Here is a 21,931-nt window from a genome sequence, read left to right as displayed (position 1 = left end):
ATCTTTTCATTTAATAAATATTTTTGTCCGCACTGCACTAATATGGTGCACATGCGGTTAATGTATAGCTACTGGTAAGGTAGCAATTTTATTCATATTAGGCTGTTATCATTATTTGACTTACTATGAACTACACATTATGATGGATCGCTCGGTCTTGCCACTCAAGAGCTCCATCTGGGGAAATAAAATATTTCTTCAAGCTGTCACGAACTGCTATAGCCTCTGCTGTAGCTCTATTGCTTCTTGTGTCAGTCAGGCTTGAATTCGAAGGATGGGAATGTGTAGCGTCATGAACATCGACACTTGCAAAGTAGTTGAAACCATTTTCATGCTGGATTGAATAATGGAGTACACAAATGTTTTTCACCACTACTTCATATACTTCAACACCTGTCTCCATTGACGTTTTAAGTATACCTACCATTTTTTTTTTTTTTTCTTTAGCTAACATTTCAAAGGCACACTCCAGCACCACACACTCCACCTTTCCATCCTCTCCCTTTTCATATCCACAATGTGTTCTTCCTCATACCATTTTTCATATATCGGTACCTCTTTTTCTCTATATTGTTTCATATACCCTTTTGCTCCATCTAATTCTTCCATTTACTTAGCTCTACATGTTTCACTACTCAGGCATCACATTTTTTCCTTCCTTCCTTCGATCTCTCCATTCATTATTTTCTTTTTTCCTTCCATTTCTTCCTTTAATGTATTCATTCATTCATTCATTTTTTTCTTTTTCGTCTATTTTCTTTATTCCTTTCATGTATTAATTAATAAATTGTTTCTTCCTTTTATATCATTTATCAATTATATTACTATTTTATTGTTTTCTCACCGCATCTCTAATTTTTTGCGTTAACTACTACTCTCTCTCTCTCTCTCATGAAATAAGTAAAATCAACAATCAAAATACAGGAGAAAAAAAAAAAAACACGAGGTACAGGTTGCAGAATAGATTATAAAGAAGGATAAATTTAGGAATCCCGAGGGTGAGATACACTAAGAGCCATAACATTGATCGTCCCGCGCCTCGGCTGAGTGAGGGAGGGAGTGAGGCAGTGGGCGTGTTTTGTTTGGCTTCCCTGCTGTCACTTGATTGTGTTCACCCCGATCTCTGAATCAATTCCTCCCTGCTTGGCCGCTGAGGTGTGTGCTGCGGGGTTGGCAAGGACAGACACGCATTGCAGGTTAGCAGATGACCACTTGTGTGAATCGGTGTTTGGGGTTGGAATTTTTTTTTTTTATTGTTAATGGTAAAGTTGTATTAGCCAGTGTTTGGTGTATTGGTGTTCGTTACTGGGGTGGTATTGAGATAACATCAGCGTTTTCATGTTAGGGTTATTTGAGGTGAGTGGTCATTGTCAAGTCAGACCACTGCATACCAACGGCTGCCCATTGCTTATTCAACACTAGAAACGCTCGTCCCCAGTAAAAGTTCCATTCCCAACCTGTAACACTCGATAAGATTTCTTTGGTAATTGTTTACAAGTAATTCGCGTTCCCTCACCGCCTTCATCCCAAACAAACTTGGTGGAGTCAGGAATTTTGGGTGGTTGAAGAAAAAAAAGCAAAATATGGGTGTTAAAAAACTGGGAATTTCACTATACATGGTGAATTTTTCTAAACTAACCTATCCTAGGTGGTGGGGAGGGGGCAGAACCTCCCTTGAACATTCCACTTGGACATCAACCTAACTATACTTAAACCTGACGAATCCTTACAAAACACCTCAAAAATTGCACCATTATGCCTTAGCAGTGAGATGAAGAGATTCTGAGGGTGATGGAGATGCATACAGCTTTGCGGCTTCATTAATAAACATGTGGAACCTCTTCTTTATGTCTGTAGTATAATACATTATAAATATATTGCTGTTGCTAAATATCCCACATAGTAATATTTCCTGCTGAACACTGGCACTGTTCACTTCAACTCCACCCACTGAGTAGCCATAGTAACAAATGACAGTGAGCCTCTATCAGAACTCATTGTTTGGATTACAATTTGAAAGAAAATTCATATTTTGGCAAGAAATAAATACAGCTTGGAAATAAATAGGTTGAGATTATTTCTGTAAACATCAACCAAAGTAGTGAATTAAGTGAATCACGGAGAGGGAATGCTGATATTCCAATCAATGAATTGTGTGAATTTTATTATCTACTTCAGTGAGCCAAATGTCCAATCCTCCATACAAACCTGACTGTGTCTCAGCTTTACAGCATTGTGCAGTAGTCCTTAGCCACCTCTTCCTCATTCCTTACTAAATGCTTTATGGATATACACAGAAGTATGTCAACATTTTGAAGTGGATGGTACTTAAGGTGACAGTGGGTGGTCTGAAGGAGACATGCAATAGACCTCAGTAAGCCAACATTGTGTGTCTCTTTGTCAAACCTGTGACCTGACCAGTCTTATAACCAGTCACTGTTATGACCACACAACACCCTCACCAACCCTCCATGTACTGGTCATGTGAGTGGGAGGCAGGGCAGCAGCTCAGCAGGGGTTCAGGTGGTAGGTTAAGTTGAAGCCTCGGCCGGTGAACTGACTGTCACTCATCACTTGCACCAGGAATGGGCCACTGGTGGAGTCTGTTGGAAATTAAGATCATCAGCACTCATTTAACAGTTTCATTCTTTATTTTCATGTAAAGTTTGATGGCAGAAATAATGATTGAGTTGGCACACATTTTACAGCTCTGTGCTTAAGTGACAAGGAGGATTGTTTTAACTATCAGATGGACAGCTTATGGCCAATGCTGAGTTTGTATTAGCAGATAGTACTTTTTTCCCTCTCACATCTAACTTCTAGCTCCAAGGTGCCATTGATAACCATTCCTCTAATCCTTTACTCTCAGTCTCACCTTCTGTCACTGCCTCACTAACACACACACACACACACACACACACACACACACACACACACACACACACACACACACACACACACACACACACACACACACACTGCCTTCTCACCTGTCACTGGGCCATTGTCTGTGGGTTGTGGCTCCACAGACCCGTCGTTTAACCTGTCCCCACACAGCCGGGTCCCTGCCATCACCACATAGTCTCCCCGGCATGGCACCACGCCCACCCCTGCCTCCCCAGGTGTCACTGTTGGTGTCAGCAAGTCTGGGTTGAAAGGACAGGAGGGAATAGAACTTGTTAATGGTAGAGAGAACGTGAAGGAATAGTGTCTTTTTTGCATTAATAGCAGTGGTAGTCAGGATGTGATGGTGGTGTGGTGGTGGTTGTGGTTGTTGTAGGCCACTGACCATTTCTGAGGCTGAAGTTAACCATTTGGAAGGTGGTGTTGTCCATCTTGTCACCAGCAGTGTAGGTGATGGAGCAGAAGGCGGCGGCGCGGGCCACACACACTGCGTAGTTCAGGTTGTTCTGTGGTGGACGGTGTGGAAAAGTGTCTAGGGAATTACTCTATACAATATTAAAGGTTGATCAACTATACATATATTTTTGCTCTCATTATTGCTGATTCTTATTGTGATGGAGGATGGGTAATGAATGAGGTGAGCCGTCTGCATGGAAGCTTACCAGGTATTGTGAAGAGCCGTTGGGCAGGTAGTTGAATGAGGCAAAGGAGCCATGAGAGGAGGCATAGTACTGGAGGCAGCCATCAGGAGGTGTACCCTCACCACAGCACTCCACCTACACCTCACAATGCAAAGTGCAGCAACCAAGGTTATACATATGTGCAGGACAGCGAGTTGATTATACACACACACAAACACACACAGCAATAGGTCAGTGGAGTATATTTATTAGTGGAATTAATTGTATGTGTCAGGATTATTTAAAGCAGTGTTGGTCATCTTTTAGTGTGACAGCCAGATTGGATGGTCAGTGTGTTATGAGGTTTCATATTGCTTACAAAGAAGAACCATTGTAGGTATGTAAAATTTTGTAATCTTTATTTCTATCTGATAATGGGGATATGCTCCTCTTTTAATATGAATGTGTGTATGTAGTGATTAATTTATTATGTGTTGTTGTGCTTCCCAGTGGGTTTGGTATTGTTTGTTTAAAGTCTCAAAAAAAATATGATCAAATTCTTAAGAGACGGGACCTGACAAGCTTGACTGAATCCTATAAAGAGATATAAGATAATAGTAAATGTGAGGTAAGAGCAGACACAAACACACCTGGGTGACTTCAATCTCCCACCGTCGGCCAGGCTCCTCCCCTTGTGTTGTCACCATCAGCTCCACCGGTCCCAACACTCGCCCCACTCCCACATATACTGCCACATTACGAAAGAGAGAGAGAGAGAGAGAACTGGTTATAATGTATAGGTTATATATTAGTATGCATCATCTCATCCATACACAGCTTTCTATCAGCCACACCTATGAGGTCCTGCATCAACTCCTGCACTAGTGAGGTGGAAAGGAAAAGGTTGAAAGTAGAATGATAGACAATAGATGGAAGTTGAATCAAAGCATAGAAATATCTCTTTGTCAGTTATTCCCATTGATGTGGTGTGTTGATAAGTAACCAAAGAGACACAGTGATCACAAGATAGTAATACTGTATAGCACATTCCATCAGAAGCCAACAGACAGTGCCACGTATAGAGTACCTCTTAGTGCCAGATACTCACGGTGTTGACCGCTGTTAGTGCCACAGAGCCTTGGCACTACAGAGTTGATGTTTTGACCGAAGAGTGCCAGGTGGTCCCTGTTGCAGTGGCCCAGTGTGGGAGGTGCCAGCTGCAAGAGTGCCATAGTGAAGGGGGAGGAAGAGATGTATTGTGGTTTTTTCAGCATGAGTATAGTTTTAGGTACAGATGAGTGACATGTATAAAGCTGTGGTAACTTGTTTTTTTTTTTATATATATATATATATATATATATATATATATATATATATATATATATATATATATATATATATATATATATATATATATATATATATACATATGCTATTTTATCTTTCTCTTTTCATTTTCATTTCTATCATTGGTTTTCTTACACACACACACACACACACACACACACACACACACACACACACACACACACACACACACACACACACACACACACACACACACACACACACTTTTCAAGACGTATAACAGGTTCAACATCACTGAAAAACCTGCAACACAACACTATCATCTTGACTCCAACAACACTACATCAACATAAGAACACTCAGAGATAGAACACAAACCTGGAACACATGAAAGTCAAGTCGAAGGTAACAAATTGCTGTTGAGATCTTTTGAACATGCAGAGTGCAGGTGGTTCCCCCGGTGAGACGAGCAGGGTGGGTCCAGTAGGTCCTGTTAGTGACTGTCTCTCCCCCGCATCCCCGCACAAAGGCTGTGGTGGTAGCAATGATAGGAAAAGTCAGACCACATAGGACTGTATTCTGAAATATTTCCATGGTGCATTTATATATTTTGAAATGCTTTGCTTTCTCACTGTCACTGCTTTCCAAAGGCTCCAGTTGAAGATACTTGTGTTTTTAAGGGTATTTTTATGTTTCTGATGATAGACTGGTAAGATTTCTAAAAGGAGAAACTGTCTTTGAAAACCTGGTTCGTTGTCTCTATGGCCTTGGAAAATTATTGCAGTGAGAGGGAAAGACATTTCCGAATATGGAAAGAAAGGAAAGGAAAGGAAAGAAAGTGCTGCTGTGAACAGAAAATAATTAACCAGGAATGGAAATAGTATATGAAAAAAGGAAAAAAGCAAAAGTTAAAATATATTAATTCATCATTGTGATTCGTAACAATGATAGTAGTAGTAGTAGTAGTAGTAGTATTCCTTGTAGTAGTAGTAGTAGTAGTAGTACTAGTAGTAGTAGTAGTAGTAGTAGTAGTAGTATTACTAGTAGTAGTAGTAGTAGTAGTAGTAGTAGTAGTAGTAGTAGTAGTAGTAGTAGTAGTAGTGGTGATGGTAGTAGTAGTAGTGGTAGTAGTAATAGCAGTAGTAGTAGTAGTAGTGGTAGTAGTAGTAGTAGTGGTAGTAGTAGTAGTGGTAGTAGTAGCAGTAGTAGTAGTAGTAGTAGTAGTAGTAGTAGAATGGACTCACCTACACAGCAGACAGCGTAGTGTTCCGCGTTACAGGGAAGCGATGGGGTGCCTCCTCCCCGTAAACATTCCTCCTCTACTAGACACACGCCCCCACGCCCCCCATCACCTACGCACGCCGCGCCACTCGCACGCGCTCCCCTCGCTACCACCCCCAGGAAGGCCCTCAGATAGAACACTGCGGGAAGAGAAGGCGTGTCGTGTTAAAGATCCTCGGTGCGATGTTTCTTAATGCCTTAGTGTTTCAAGTGTTGCAGGTGATGGCAGTGTTGTTGTGTTGGGTGAATTGGAAGTGCTGGTGTGATTATATATACATTTTATTTCTTCTTTTTCATTTGTGTGGCGTTGTGAAGGGAAAAGCTTAAGTTACGTCTATGTACACTTACTCATGTTTTATTTTATTTTATTTTATTTTTCAGCAGACTCAAGGGTGAAGTTCCTGTTTTTTTTTTTTTTTTCAATTAAAAGTATCATATCTTTAAATTCACGTGTATTATTTGGATATTTTACAACGTTTCGAAGTGCTGTGTGTGTGTGTGTGTGTGTGTGTGTGTGTGTGTGTGTGTGTGTGTGTTATAGCTAGGACAGCGTGTAGGCTCTCTTGTAGTACCTACACTTGGGCTGCCTCAGGGTGTAGCGGGGGAAGGGCGTCTGGCGTGAGCGTCGGTGTGGTGAGGGAGACTGTGGCCAGCTCACCTTCCACTGGCTGTCTGTTGGTGGTGGCTTGCTTGCTGGAGACTTCTTGCCTTTCTTCATGGAGTGTGTTACTGTGGGTCTCTTTGTCTCCTTTTCTCTCCACGCTGGTCTGCCGAGGTGCATGGGGTGGGTGGGGCTGGGGGAAGGTGCCAGGGTTTGTGGGCTAGTGGCGGGCGGTCTAGTGTGTGTTGCGTGGGTTGGGTGGTGGGTACGTGTGGGTGTGGGCGTAAGAGTTCACCCTTGCATCCCTACGTGAAGCGAAAAGATGAGGAAGATGAACGAAGTCTTGAAAAAGTTAACACACTCACCGCTACTCGTTCTGATTCCAACCATTGTTTTTGTACTCGTATTTTGCACTTTCTCTCTTTCTTTCTCTCTTCCTTTGTGTTCGTCTTCTCCGTCAGTAGCAGCGTCCTTCCCCACGCCTGTCACGAGCACAAGTACGGCGTGAACCCTGCCTCTGCTCATCCCCAATGGAGCTGAGAGGGAAAGGGAGAGAAAGTATCGTGCATGAGAATATTACGATGACAACACAGGATTACCACAGACACCCTTTGATTGACCCTTCTAGCTCCGTTTTCTTTCATATTGACAAGTTTTCTCTTAAACTTGGTAATCAAACGTCTATTTCTCTTACATTAATCGTTTTTATCAGCTTAGGAGTGAGAAGGAAGGATTTAGAGAGTGTGTTAAGCTTGGATCTGAAGGCAAGTGACTGTGGCGTGACGGGGAAATGTAGATACGGGTTACTTGACGCCGTGACACCGCACCGTAACGGGAAGGATTGCAGAGAGAGAGAGAGAGAGAGAGAGAGAGAGAGAGAGAGAGAGATTTTGTTTAGTAATGTCTGTTTATATTTAATTTTCTCCTTTCATCACATTGCCTTTATATTATGTCTTTCCTTCCTTCCTTCTTTCCTTTCTTTCTTTCTTTCTATCTTTCTTTTTTCTTCCTTTCTTCCCTCCTTTCTTCTTTTCTTACTTTCTTTCTTTCTATCTTTCCTTCCTTCTTTTCTTTGTTTCTTTTTTCCTTCTTTCCTTCCTTTTTTTCTTCCTTCCTTCCTTCCTTCCTTCCTTCCTTCCTTCCTTCCTTCCTTCCTTCTTTCTTTCTTTCTTTCTTTCTTTCTTTCTTTCTTTCTTTCTCTCTCTCTCTCTCTCTCTCTCTCTCTCTCTCTCTCTCTCTCTCTCTCTCTCTCTCTCTCTCTCTCTCTCTCTCTGATTAGTCAAGTCCCCCTTTCAAACACGCACTTTGCCCTTCGATAAAATAAAGATATAACTGAGGAGGAAGTGAGGGGAGGGAAGAGGAAGCGAGGGGAGAGAGGGGACGGGGTGAGGGAAGGTGAGAGAGAGTGATGAGCAGGAGGAAGTATATGGGCGAGGAAAGGCAGAGGTGATGGAGGAGATGAGGGAGAGGTATGACTTGAAGAAGGTAAAGTGTGGTGGTGGTGGTGGTGGTGGTGGTGGTATATATATATTTTTTTTACTTCTTATTGTTGTTGTTTTGTTTTTGTTGTAATTGTTGTGTTTTTGTGCTTGTTTTATTTTTGTTACTGCTCCTCCTCCTCCTCCTCCTCCTCCTCCTCCTCCTCCTCCTCCTCCTCCTCCTCCTCCTCCTCCTCCTCCTATTACTACTACTACTACTACTCCTACTAATACCACCACCACCACCACCACCACCACACAGTTTATTTTCCCACACCTTGCTTGCTCCATCTCGTATTATGTCATCCATTTTACTTATTTTGTTCAGTAACTGCAAGCACATCAATACATCACCTCTTTTCCTCCTTCAGGTGTTTAGTTCCAATACCCAAAGCTAGATGGCGTTCACTGAGGGGGGTCACGAGGGACACTTAGGCCAGTATTCTTAAACGCCTTGCTCTCTCACCATCACTGGTTTCCAAAGTCTCTAGTTGAAGGTAATGATGTTTTTTAAGGGATTGAAATAGTGAAGACTGTGGCCATTAACCTTCTGACCTCCATAGACCTTTCCTAATGTCAATAAAATGGTCTAATCTTACACAAATCTCAAGGTAAAAATGCGTCCTAGTACTAAAGGGATTAAAATAATGAAGACTGTGGCCATTAACCTTCTGACCTCCATAGACCTTTCCTAATGTCAATAAAATGGTCTAATCTTACACAAATCTCATGGTAAAAATGCGTCCTAGTACTAAAGGGATTAAAATAATGAAGACTGTGGCCATTAACCTTCTGACCTCCATAGACCTTTCCTAATGTCAATAAAATGGTCTAATCGTACACAAATCTCATGGTAAAAATGCGTCCTAGTACTAAAGGGGTTAAGTGTACGAAGATAAGACAAGTAAGGGAATCAGTCACAACCAGAAATGTTGATATACACACGGCGGTTAGTCACTGTGATCCGTTCCTGCCTCCCTGCATCCCTGCATCCCTGCTTGCTTGCTTGCTTATAGAGGAAGGTTCAATACTTTTTTTCTCCTTTAATAATGTAGAAATGTTGTACACTACCAACTGCCACTCCATAAATGTCAAATATCCAAAAATATGCGTATCTTTATAAATGTTTCTAAATGTCCCAAAAAATGTTAATCTCTGACACTATAATCGTAAAAACACACATAAAGGATGATTTGCCGAGTTCTCAAGACTGTTATTTTCCTTTCAATAATGTGGAGATGTTAATATGAAGGAATATCTTACACCATGTGCCTTCTTTGATCAAGTGTGAGAGGATAAGAGACGAGGTAAAATTATGGTAGGAATTTGTCTCCTCCTCCTCCTCCTCCTCCTCCTCCTCCTCCTCCTCCTCCTCCTCCTCCTCCTCCTCTTCCTCCTCCTCCTCCTCCTCCTCCTCCTCCTCCTCCTCCCTTAGCACTTGTCACAGGCGCTCTTCATCATCATCACCTCAAAAAAAAAACTCATCTTCCGACCTTTTCTTCCTTCCTCCCTCCTCTCTCTCCTCTCTCTACTCTCCTCTCTCCTTTCCACTCTCCTCTTCCCTCTCTCCTCTTTCTTCCCTCCTCCTCCTTCTCTCCTCCTTCCCGTTGATGACACGATCACTTGGCATGCTTCATGAGTCAAAGGAGGGACAGACAGATGCGTTAGGGGGAAGGAATGAAAGGGGGAGAAGGACAGGTGTGAGAGAAGAGGGGTGGTAGAGACGTGGATATATAGGTTTGTGGGGCAGATGTAGAATGCAAGGTGTGGTTAGAAGAGGATTTAGTTGGTTTGCTGTGAGGGAATTGTACAAAAGGGTAAACTACGGAACTGTGTTAAGAGAAGGGAGAAATTTGGCTGTTATATAAAGTGGAAGTGTAGGAAATGGTGTCTGTTGGAAGGAAAGAGAGCCGTATGTGTGTTAGAGAAAGGACTGGGAGAGAATGACATGTGTTAAGAAAGGGAAACCATGCAGCTGTGTGTTGATAGAAAGAAATTTGGTAGTTATATACACTGGTAGGGAAGGAAATGTGTCTGTGGAAGGAAAAAAAAAAAAGTGGACCGGTAGATTTGTTTTGAGAGAATGACGGGTGTACAGAGAAGGAAACTATGCAGCTGTGTGTTGATAGAAGGGGGAAACGTGGCAGATATGTACAGTGGAAGAGGAAATGGTGTTTGTGAGAAGAAAAAAAGGGACATCTGTGTGGAAGGACTGGTAGCATTGTTAGGAGAGAATGACAGGTGTAAAGGAAGGGAAACCATGCAGCTGTGTGTTGATAGGAGGAAACTTGACAGAGAAGGAAGTGTGTCTGTGGGAAGAAAATAAAAAGGGACGGATGTGTGTTAGAGAGAAGCACTGGTAGATATGTTGGGAGGAAAATTATGCAGCTGTGTGTTGATAGAAGGGGAAAACTTGGCAGATTACAATGGAAGAGAAGGGAGTGTGTCTGTGGGGAGAAAATAAAAAGGGACGGATGTGTGTTAGAGAGAAGCACTGGTAGATATGTTAGTAGGAAAAATAATGCAGCTGTGTGTTGATAGAAGGGGAAAACTTGGCAGATATGTACAGTAGAATAAGGAAATGGTGTTCGTGAGAAGATAAAAGGGATGAATGTATGTTAGGAAAAGAGACTGACATGACGACTGGTAGGTTTGTTGGGAGAGAGAATGACAGATGTAAAGGAAGCGAAATAATGAAACTGTGTGTTGATGGAAGCGAGAAATTTGGCAGTTATGTACAGTGGGATAAGAAAATGGTGACTGAAGGGAAAGAAGAGACAGATGTGCATTGAAGAGAGAGAGAGAGAGAGAGAGAGAGAGAGAGAGAGAGAGAGAGAGAGAGAGAGAGAGACAACAGGAAAGAGTAAAGGTTAAGGGAGAATGAGGGAGAGGTTTGGTACAGGGGCATGATGGGTGACAGGGGATAGAGGGAAGGGGGGGGAAGGGGTGCCAGGTGTGTGAGGCACTATAGGGGGTAAGGTGAGATCTGGCACTGTGTGGGTAGGTGTGGTGAGTGCCAAGAACGTGTGTGTGTGTGTGTGTGTGTGTGTGTGTGTGTGTGTGTTGTATCTCTCTCTCTCTCTCTCTCTCTCTCTCTCTCTCTCTCTCTCTCTCTCTCTCTCTCTCTCTCTCTCTTGGCACCACATTCGCAAGAAGGTATTGTGTCAAATGTCAGATGTAGGTCGTGGGTCAGTGATGTGGTGGTGATGGTGGTGATGACTGTGGTAGTGACTGTGGTGGTGACTGTGGCGCCAGCTGTGGTGGTGGTGGTGGTGAAGTTATTTGTGGCGATAACCTCTAGAGTTGACCAATATGTCCAAGAGAGAGAGAGAGAGAGAGAGAGAGAGAGAGAGAGAGAGAGAGACTTGCCAAATTTCTTAACAGCTTTTTGGGGAGCCAAGAAATGTCCCACTTATTTTAGTGGAGAGGAGGAGGAGGAGGTAATAAGAGGGGAGGGGAGAGGAGGAAGGGGAAGAAGAAGAAAAAGAAGAGGAGGAGGAGAATGGAGAGTAAAGAAAGGGGGAGTGGAGGAGGAAAGAGAAAGAAGATGGATAAAGAAATGGAGGGAGAGTAAAAGAGGAAAAAAAATTATGGAGATGGAAGAGGGAGAGAGAGAAAGAAAAGAGGAAAAAAAGGAGGAAAAGGAGACAGTGAAAGAAGGAAGAAGAGATAAAAGAAGACTAAAGAGAAAATTAAAGAACTGATAGAGGGAAAGATAGCCGGACGAGCAGAGAGAGAGAGAGAGAGAGAGTTGCAACATGTTTCGTAACTTATTACTGATATGCATGTTGAGAATCGTCATGCTCTCTCTCTCTCTCTCTCTCTCTCTCTCTCTCTCTCTCTCTCTCTCTCTCTCGCGCTGTGTACCTTGGCATGCGCATAATGGTGTATGGTGGTGTGTTATTACTGCACAAACAACCACCATCGCCACCGCCATTAATAAAAACCACCACCACCACCACCACCACCACCACCACCACCACCACCACCACCTCCACCACCACTACTACTACTACTACTATCATTCATACACTTGTTGCTATCAGTCATCCAAGAGAGATTGTCACTTGTTATTGTTGTAGCTGCTGGTGGTGCTGGTGGTAGTGAAGGAAAGAGGAACAAATGAGGAGGAGGAAGAAGAAGAAGAAGAAGAAGAAGAAGAAGAAGAAGAAGAAGACTTTTGGGGGTGACCACTGTATCCGAAATAGCTTGCTGGCCTTCCCCACATTGTATCTCTCTCTCTCTCTCTCTCTCTCTCTCTCTCTCTCTCTCTCTCTCTCTCTCTCTCTCTCTCTCTCTCTCTCTCTCTCTCTCTCTCTCTCTCTCTCTCTCTCTCACACACACACACACACACACACACACACACACACACACACACACACACACACGAAGGACGGAGAGAGAGAGAGAGAGAGAGAGAGAGAGAGAGAGAGAGAGAGAGAGAGAGATGACGGCGGTCGTGTTATTAAATTTAGCTGCGTTATACGTCATGGAAAGAAAAGAGGAAAGGGAGAGGGGTGAGAAGGAAATTTTTAGAGAGAGAGAGAGAGAGAGAGAGAGAGCGAGCGAGCGCAAGTGAGCAAGCGAGCAAACACACGTGGCGCGAAGTCTCTCTCTCTCTCTCTCTCTCTCTCTCTCTCTCTCTCTCTCTCTCTCTCTCTCTCTCTCTCTCTCAATTAATTATGTCATTGCTTAATGAAGTAAAATTCCTTGCATTATTACCATTTACTACTACTACTACTACTACTACTACTACTACTACTACTACTACTACTACTTTACTTTACCCCCAGCAGGCACCATGGGAGGAGAACAGAGTCGCGTTGAAGGAGGAGGAGGAAGCGGTAGCGGGGGCGGCGGGTCAGGAGGGAGCAGCGGGGGAAGCACAGGGGGGCGGGGCACGGAGGGGACGGCACCGGGGACAAGGAGGGGGTCGGAGAATAACAGACCGACTTCCACCTCCCCACGCCCCTCCATCTCCTCTGACGCCGATCTTCCCTACATCTCCTACACCGTGAATCGTCCCATTGGAGGTGAGTGAGGAGGAGGAGGAGGAGGATGTGCAAGGAGAGGGAAATAATTGGAACATGAGTGGGAGGAGTAAGAGAGTGGAGGTGAGGAAGGGGGAGTTGCTGGGTATGTATGTGTGTGTGTGTGTGTGAGAGAGAGAGAGAGAGAGAGAGAGAGAGAGAGAGAGAGAGAGAGTGTTTTTTACTCTCAAGGTGGAAATTGTTGCGTTTTTCTTTTTTCTCTTGTTGTTTTTCTCATCACTACCTCTACTACTACTACTAATACTAATACTAATACTAATACTAATACTATTACTACTATTACTATCACCATCAAATTTCTACCCAGTGTATGCCACCGGCTATCAGCTGCCCACTATCACTGCCAACCACCACCACCACCACCACCACCACCACCACCACCACCACTACCACTATAAAAATACATCCACGTCACAGGATCACCATCACCACAGGAACCACCACCACCACCACTATTACCCAGATTTACCAGCACCTCCTTCTGTGCCTGCTTCAGACTCCCCCAAGCACACATCGCGGGGGCTGCGGGGCCTGCGAGGGTCTGGCGGAGGGGGGTCGCCAAGGAGGAGCCGCTACTACCGAGGCCCGCACTCCCACACACGCCCGCAGGAGGTGGTGGTGGTGCGGGAGGCCACCACCACCTCCACCACCGTTGATCCTGAGCTGGCCAGGCTGCAGGTACTGGTTGTTGTTCATGTTTTTGTTTTGAGTCAGAAAGATTAGCTGTACCATTATTACTTTTATTTATTCAATTTTTTTATTAAGTTAGTCTAGGTTAGAGTATGTTACTTTGGGTTAGGTTAGGTTAAGTTAATGTATGATCTCTTTCCTCCAATGTGTTCGTCAGTATTTCCTCATCCCAGTCAGCTTGTCACTTTATCAATCTATCACACCGCCGTGGTACAGTGGAACCATGCAAGCTTTGAGGTCCGAGGGTCTTCAATCGCACGGGTTCGAATCTTGTCCACGGTCCGAGTGTAGGTTGGGCTTCCTCACTCGGGGCAACGGTTTCCTAGCGGGTGGGCTTTGAAATAGGAGGCACCACAAAAAGTATCCCCTTTAGCCCATAAATGCCCGTGAAAAGCCCACATGGTATAAATAAAAAAAGAAAAAGACAATTAATTACCTGGAAAATTTACCTCAGCATCTGTATTATAACCTTACGAAATCTGGGCCATGGGGTGAATGAATAAGCTAAATTTCGAAGCTATTGCAAAGATGTGTGTGGTTTCAGGATGAGTTATTTGAACTTCCCTAAAATTAGAGTTTCTCTCGCTAAAGTCTGCGGTACGAGCTTGTCACGTTTCAGTAGTTCTGCGGAGTTTATTTGCCCTGTTTTATTATTGCATGCTGTCGGTTTCCAGTTATTATTATTATTATTATTCATATTTTTATTATTAGCCTTAGTAGTAGTAGTAATAGTAGAGGTAATTCATAGCGTCCTCCTCTTCATTTTTCTTTTTTTCTCTTATAATAATGAAAATGATAGTAATTGATAGTAGAAAAGTAGTATTAGTTGTAGAAATTATAGTGATAGCAGTAATAGTAGTTGCCGGAAGAAGAAGATCCCCAATTTTGCTTTTGAGGTTTGTTACTATTATTATTATTATTATTATTATTATTATTATTATTATTATTGTTGTTGTTGTTGTTGTTATTATGACATGACCAGTATTACATTTCAAAAGTATAATTCATCCAGTTGTTTTGCTTGTTGCAGAGTAATTTATATGTTTACTTAGCTAATAAATTGTATCATTCTTCTTACATTTGGTGTGTGGCGGGCAGGTGTCCTTTACGAGTGTGTCCTTGTGTTATCATCAGTGGGAAGTGTCCCCATCAGACCCTATCACCACCTGCGCCCTGCTGGCACGCCCTCACCCCGGCCTAGAGAGAGAGAGAGAGAGAGAGAGAGAGAGAATGTTCCTTGACCTAAACAAACCCAAAAGCATGCTCTCTCTCTCTCTCTCTCTCTCTCTCTCTCTCTCTCTCTCTCTCTCTCTCTCTCTCTCTCTCTCTCTCTCTCTCTCTCTCTCTCTCTCTCTCTCTCTCTCTCCCTCCCTCCCTCCTCCCTCCTCCCTCCCTCCCTCCCTCCCCCTCCTTGACAACCTCCACCTTCATCTCCTCCTTCACCGTTTCTTTCATCACCATGTCACCATGCACATCTCCCATCACCTCTCACTATATCACCATCACACAAGACTTAACATCTTTAACCACCACCACCACCACCACCACCACCACCACCACCACCACCCACATCATCTTTCATACTATCTTCACCACCTTCATCACACTCTCCACCCGTACAGTCCATCCCGACGTTCCTGCCCATCATGCGTGGCGCCCTCACTGCCCCGTCAGCAAGGGATCCTGAGGTACTGGAACGCCTTGACACCGCCGCCCTTGTGGAACTCTGCCGCCGGTACCAATGCCACCTGCACCTCGCTGCCTCCACCACCACCCAGGCACAGGACGCCCTTGCTAACAAAATCCGTGATGTGGAGAGCACCCTTAGCACCGTCGTGACTAACCTGACAGAGAGGCAGAAGAGTTTTGCCTGGTATGCTGAGAAACTTGGTCATGTTAGTGAAGTGAGTCATGCCCTCTCCCGTTGTCACGCTTCCCTCAACCTGATTCTTGAGAGCTTGGACGCCCTCAACACAGCCCTGCCTATCAATGAGCGACTGGAGCCCTTCGTCTGGACTACCGGCTGAGGGGAGGTGCAAGGGGAAGGGCGTGGAAAGGAGACAGATGGGAGAAAGCTGTGATTTTGTGATGGGGGTTGTACATAAGGAGAAATGGAAGTTGTAGTGTTGAGTTAGTGGTCAGATCTGAAAGGAATGGAAGACTGATGTTGTGAAATGTTGTGATGGAGGTTATACTTAGATATGAAAAGGAGGAAGAGTTAGAGTATACAGTTAGAAGAGAAAGGGAATGATAAGTGGCTGTGATGAACTAGTAATAAGAGTGACAGGGACGAGTTAGGGTTTATACAGTTAGCAGTGATGAGGGAAGTGAGTGAGGGGAGAATGATGATTGGAAACGAAGAGAGAAGAAAGAGGGAACGATGTGATGCAAGTCAATGATACATACGGCTGATTAATTGAAGGACTGACTGATTGATGGATTGGAAGTCTGTACCGCGACGCCAGAGATTAAACAGTGGTAATTAATAGAGATGGGAAGGAGTGAAGGGAAGGGAAAGAGAAATAATTACGAAAGAAGAAAGGAAATGGAAAGAGAGGAGTGAGGGGAGAGAAGAAGACGTGGGTTTGATGTGAGAGGGGAAGAGAGAGAGAGAGAGAGAGAGAGAGACTGGGGTGAGACAGAACTTTAAAAAATATAAAATATACGAAAGAAGAGAAGAGTAAGAAGAATATTTAAGTATATAAAAATAAGAGGAGCCAGAGAGAGAGAGAGAGAGAGAGAGAGAGAGGTGATCTATTCCTGTATATATTTCTGTATAGAGTGAGAGAACAAGAGAGAGAGAGAGAGTGTGTGTGTTTGTGTGTGTGAGTAGTAGTAGAAGTAGTAGTAGTGATAGTAGTAGCATCAGAAGCAGCAGTGTTTGTTAATTGTTTGTGTTCTATAATGTTCTCTTGTCTCTCCTTAAGAATAATAATATAATCCATTTCAACGATGTATGGACGTGTTTCCTTGCCCTCCTTGAAACCTGACTCTTATTATTATTATTATTATTATTATTATTGTTAGTGATGGTGGTGGTGGTGGTGGTGGTGTTGGGGTGATGTAATAATAGTAACAGTAGTAGTAGTAGTGGTGATGGTAGTAATGGTGGTGGTGGTAGTAAATTCAATTCAATGGTCCATTCTCTCTCTCTCTCTCTCTCTCTCTCTCTCTCTCTCTCTCTCTCTCTCTCTCTCTCTCTCTCTCTCTCTCTCTCAATTTTCACCGTGGCTCAGAAGGAAGGAAGAGGGAAAATAAATAGAAAAAAATGACAGCTGTTTGAGCCTAGACATTCTTGGCGACTGTGTGAGAGAGAGAGAGAGAGAGAGCCATCTGAGACATAGTATACGGTTCTCTTTCCTTTCCTTCTCCTCTCCTCTTCTCTTCTCTTCTCTTCTCTTCTCTTCTCTTCTCTTCTATTTACATTTTTCCTCTAACTCTATTCCATTTTTTCCTTCTTTCCTTTTCATCTTATCTTGTTTTTCCTCTTTTCTTCCACATTTCTCCTGTTTTTCCTCTCCTCTTCCTTTCTTTATTTCTATTTCCTTCATTTCTTTTTTTCTTTCGTTCATATTTTCCTTTCTTCTGTTTCCTCTTTCATTTTTTGTCTTAGTTTTCTTCTTCCCTTTCCTTATTTGCTTTCCTCACATTTGTTTTATCGTTTTCTTCTCTTGTTTCTCTTTTCATTGTTATATTTCCTTTCCTATTTTCTTTTTTCCTTCTTTCAATACTTTTCTTCTCGCTGTCTTGTTTTTCCTGTTTCTCTTTTTCTTTAGTTTCATTCTTCCTATTCTCCATCAGTCTTGCCTCCTCCTTTTCCTCTACTTCGTTTTCTTTTCCTCCTTTTCTTTCCTATTTAACCCTTCCTTGTTTTCCACACTGTCTTGTCCTCTTTTCCTCTCTTTTCCCTCTTTTCTTTAATTTTTTCCTGCCCTTCCTTTCGTGTTTTGCCTTTTTTTCCCTTTTCTTCTTCTTCTTCTTCTTCTTCTTCTTTTAATTTCTTTTTCATTCGTTTTTTTTTTCCTGCTCTTCCTTCCATCTTATTCTCTTTTTTCCTTCTCTTATTCTCCTTTTTACCGTCTTTATTTTAATTTTCTTTCGTTGTTTTCCCTGCCCTTGCTTTCGTCTTGCCCCATTTCCTCTGTTATTCTCCTTGCTCTTCTTTTATTTTCCTTTCCCTTTCATCCCATTCCTTCCCTCACTCGAGCTTCTGACAACTTATTTTTCACCTTCAGTTTAGCCATTTACTTGCAACCGTAGAAGAGATTTTTTTTATTTACTTTTTTTCTTCATCTTTCATTTTTTTTTCATCTTTCTGACTATAAATCTTACTGGGCGTGTTAGAGGCTGGGTGGTAGCTTCATGTTATTGATATTGTTAGTGTTTTGTTTATCGTATATATTTTTTTTTGTCAAGTGGTTAACCCCTTCAATACTGGGAAACATTTGTACCTTGAGATTTGTGTATGATTAGACCATTTTATTGACGTTAGGAAAGGTCTATGGAGGTCAGAAGATTAATGGAAGGGGTTAATCAGCTAAAATAAGTTACAAGCGAAGTACTATAACTCACAAAGCGGAACTGCTAGGGGTTGGCGGGGATTTGGGGGGGGGGGAGATGCTGGCTGGTGCAAGGACCGGTCTCCTTGTTATGCCCTTCTTGCTCCAGTCTATCCATTTTCTGTTTGACATTGGGCCTTTAATAATTTCCCTTCGAGGTACATTTTTAATCCTTTTAATACCATGACGCGTTTCCATATTAATTCTGCTTACTATTTGGGGATTTTATACAGCTTCAGTATCTCATGTTGGGATTGAAATAGTGAAGACTTTGGCCATTAATCTTCTGACCTCCATAGACCCTTCAGTACTGAGACGCATTTTTACCTTGAGTTTTGGATATGATTAGACGATTTAATTACATTAGGAAGCGTCTATAGGGGTCTTTACTATTTTAATCCCCACACAAGTCTCTGAAGCTGAATAAACGCGCCAAAAAGTAACCTTAATGAACATGAATGAAAATTTGTCATTAACGTCAATAAAACCGTCTAATCATTCCTTAAAGTCATAGTAGAAATGCGTCCCTCTAAAGGGGTTAACCACCATTACTTCATACGAGAGGCTAAGTGTTACTACTATTTCGCATTAATTAGTTTTAGTGTCTATCTTAAATTTCATACTCTTATTTTATTTGTGTAAGCGTCGAGACTTAAAAAAACGATGGAGGAAGAAAAAAAAAGAAGACAGTCCCGATGTTGACACTGTTCTTTTTAGGTTAAGTGTTGCACCGGACAAAAATACGAGGAGAGAAAAATATTTAGTCCTGATGCTGCGTTTGTTCTCAGGATGGTTCTGTGACGTAGGTAGTGGTGGTGGCGGTGGTGGTGGTGCACGTGTTGAGAGGGTTTGTCTAGAACTTGGGGACTGTTTCTCTCTCTCTCTCTCTCTCTCTCTCTCTCTCTCTCTCTCTCTCTCTCGTTCCCTGTCTCCACATGCTTCGCTCTTTTAAGTCCATTGCAGGGATATTTCAGTAAGAATAGATTGCAGTTTTAAATTCTACCTTCTCTCTCTCTCTCTCTCTCTCTCTCTCTCTCTCTCTCTCTCTCTCTCTCTCTCTCTCTCTCTCTCTCTCTCTCTCTCTCTCTCTCTCTATCATTTGAGAAAGTAGCTAGAAAAGATGACGCCAGGAAACTAAGACTGGCTAGAATTGGGTGAAGGTCTGAGAGAGAGAGAGAGAGAGAGAGAGAGAGAGAGATTGTTACGTGCACTGCTAGCCAAATTGGGGACATAAGCGGTAAATTAGGATACGATTTTAAATTCGAGTGTCTTTCAAGATTCCTCGTGAGGGAGACACTTCTGAGCAGGAGATAAACTTAAGGGAGTGGAGGACGGAAACTTTAATGGCGGGAAATATTGAGTTATGGCGCTGCTGCAAGGTCGTGTGGGTAGGGTTGCAAGAGAGAGAGAGAGAGAGAGAGAGAGAGAGAGGGGTGGATAGAAGAGACGTAAATTCGTGAGAGGATAAAGAATTAACTCTTCAGTTGTTGTGAAGTAAGATATTAATAAAAACTGTCAATCGAAAAAAAAAAAGTGCTTTGGTTGTTGAAGTTAAATATAGTTGTTTTCTATGCACTATTGCTTAACCTAATGAATATTCTACGCACGTAATAAGATAGTTCTTCTTTAACCTCTTCAGTACCATGACGCGTTTACATATTCATTCTGCTTACTATTTGGTGATTTTACACAGCTTCAGAAACTCATGTGTGGGATTTGAATTGCTAAGACTGTGGCCATTAATCTTCTGATCTCAATAGACCCTTCCTAATGTCAATAAAATGGTCTAATCGTACACAAATCTCAAGGTAGAAATGCGTCCCAGTATTGAAAGGGTTAATCACTTCACAACACTGAAAGAAACTAGAGAATAAGAAACTGAAGAATGATAAACGATGGAAGAAAACAGACAAACAGGAAAAAAAATAATAAGATGAACTAAATAATAAGATAAACGAATGAAATAAATGATACAACAGAAAAGAGGTAAATTATATCAGAGGAACACCCTGCAGTGGTACCAGTAGAAGTAGCAGCAGCAGCAGTAGTAGCAGTCAGATTCTTCCTTAATTTATTCCCCTCAGCTGACCATCCCAAGCTGTTCCGGCAAAGATTCCACGTAGGAGCAATGGCCGTGTAGGTGTAGGTGGGTGAGGCAACGAGGTAGGTTAGGTTCGGGCGGCAGAAGTGTGGGGAGAGAAAGATTTAGGTGATGTAGACGACGCCTGTAACCTAAAAACACTATGAACAGCACCGCCAGTCCTCCAAGCCTGTCTCCTCCTCCTCTTCCTCCTCCTCCTCCTCCTCCTCCTCCTCCTCCTCCTCTAGCTACTTTTGCTGATGTTGCTGATGTTGTTGTTGTTGTTCTTGTTGTTGTTTCTGTTGCTGCTGTTGCTTCTCTCTTCCTCCTCATCATTATCATTATTTTCATCCTCCTTATCTTCTGCTTCTTCTTCTTCTTCTTCTTCTTCTTCTTCTTCTTCTTCTTCTTCTTCTTCTTCTTCTTCTTCTTCTCGTGCGGTCTCAGGCTACATTTAGAAATAGGAAGAGAACGAAAATAATGAAAAGATAATAAAATGAAAACGTAAAGGATGATTCTCTCTCTCTCTCTCTCTCTCTCTCTCTCTCTCTCTCTCTCTGGTAATCGGGTAATAACATCGTGAGCAGAGTATATTTAGTTACCTTCACGTATCTCAGCACATTCCTGGCGGGTCGTGGTCGTGGTCGTGGCTGTCCGCTGAATGCTACGCTAGGGTTCAAATCTCGTGTGGAAAGGAGACGAGGCTGGCGTTACCTGTGCTTGCCAAAGAAGTGTGCGATTTAGTGGAGATGGAGGAGTTACGATCTCATTTTCTTATTATCTTCTCTTCGCTCCGTTAATGAAGTCGTGAATCAGAGCGTAAGGGAGACAGGTGCGTGAAGGTAAGCAGGGGAGGGAGCGGTGGGGCGGCGTGCCATGCGAGTGACAGGCGGATGACAGGTTGTGACGAGTGAGGCGTGTGGGGGGAGGAGAGGGCAGACAGGGGGCTAGGGCTCGTCTCGCCAGGGTGATGGTTGGTGGGGGGAGGAGGTGGGAGAAGTGAATGAAGGGAGGCGAAGACTGGACGAGGGTGGTGAGTTAGGGGCTGGCTGGTGGTGGTGCTGGTGGTGTGTGGTGATGGTGGTGGTGATGTATGGTGGTAGCAGTGGTGAAATTGATTCTTGTTAGTGGAAGTGGTTGGAGCATGTTGTAGGTGACGGTGGTGGTAGTGGTGGTGGTGGTGGGGGAGGAGTACCGTGTAAGGTGAGCTGTAGCGTCGTGGCCGGCGGCGGCGTGGAGCCTCAGCGAGGCGGGCGACAGGCAGGATCTCGCCTCCCTTGTGTGTGTGTATATTTTTACTGCAGCGCGGCGGCGAGTACTGTGCCGCCTCCCCCACCACCCTAATATAGGGTATGCGCA

At 43.2% G+C, this 21,931-nt stretch overlaps 2 protein-coding genes across 7 annotated transcripts; one reads left to right on the top strand and one right to left on the bottom strand.

The window, feature by feature from the left end:
• Positions 1-990: 990 nt before the first annotated feature.
• LOC123501652 (BLOC-1-related complex subunit 5-like) lies at positions 991-16,271 on the top strand. 2 transcript variants are annotated; one of them, XM_045250612.1, is made up of 4 exons: positions 991-1,196; positions 12,989-13,225; positions 13,740-13,921; positions 15,556-16,271. In XM_045250612.1, the coding sequence occupies exons 2-4, from the start codon at positions 12,994-12,996 to the stop codon at positions 15,958-15,960; spliced, it is 819 nt and encodes a 272-aa protein (XP_045106547.1). In that variant the 5' UTR covers positions 991-1,196; positions 12,989-12,993; the 3' UTR covers positions 15,961-16,271. The 2 variants fall into 2 exon arrangements, with proteins under 2 accessions (XP_045106547.1, XP_045106546.1); XM_045250611.1 differs by having other exon boundaries at positions 994-1,196; positions 12,986-13,225.
• On the bottom strand, positions 1,833-21,856 carry LOC123501651. 5 transcript variants are annotated; one of them, XM_045250606.1, is made up of 10 exons: positions 21,768-21,856; positions 6,690-7,250; positions 6,077-6,253; positions 5,211-5,362; positions 4,633-4,741; positions 4,175-4,272; positions 3,567-3,680; positions 3,290-3,410; positions 2,991-3,146; positions 1,833-2,603 (listed from the first exon to the last, which is right to left on the bottom strand). In XM_045250606.1, exons 2-10 carry the CDS (start codon positions 6,892-6,894, stop codon positions 2,509-2,511), a joined length of 1,227 nt encoding a protein of 408 aa, XP_045106541.1. In that variant the 5' UTR covers positions 6,895-7,250; positions 21,768-21,856; the 3' UTR covers positions 1,833-2,508. The 5 variants fall into 5 exon arrangements, with proteins under 5 accessions (XP_045106541.1, XP_045106544.1, XP_045106542.1 ...); XM_045250609.1 differs by having other exon boundaries at positions 7,080-7,250; XM_045250607.1 differs by lacking the exon at positions 21,768-21,856 and adding an exon at positions 15,012-15,124.
• Between the last annotated feature and the right edge of the window lie 75 nt (positions 21,857-21,931).

This window comes from Portunus trituberculatus, chromosome 9, assembly GCF_017591435.1.
Source record: "Portunus trituberculatus isolate SZX2019 chromosome 9, ASM1759143v1, whole genome shotgun sequence".
NCBI lineage: Eukaryota > Metazoa > Arthropoda > Malacostraca > Decapoda > Portunidae > Portunus > Portunus trituberculatus.
This window is presented reverse-complemented; position numbering and strand designations above follow the sequence as displayed.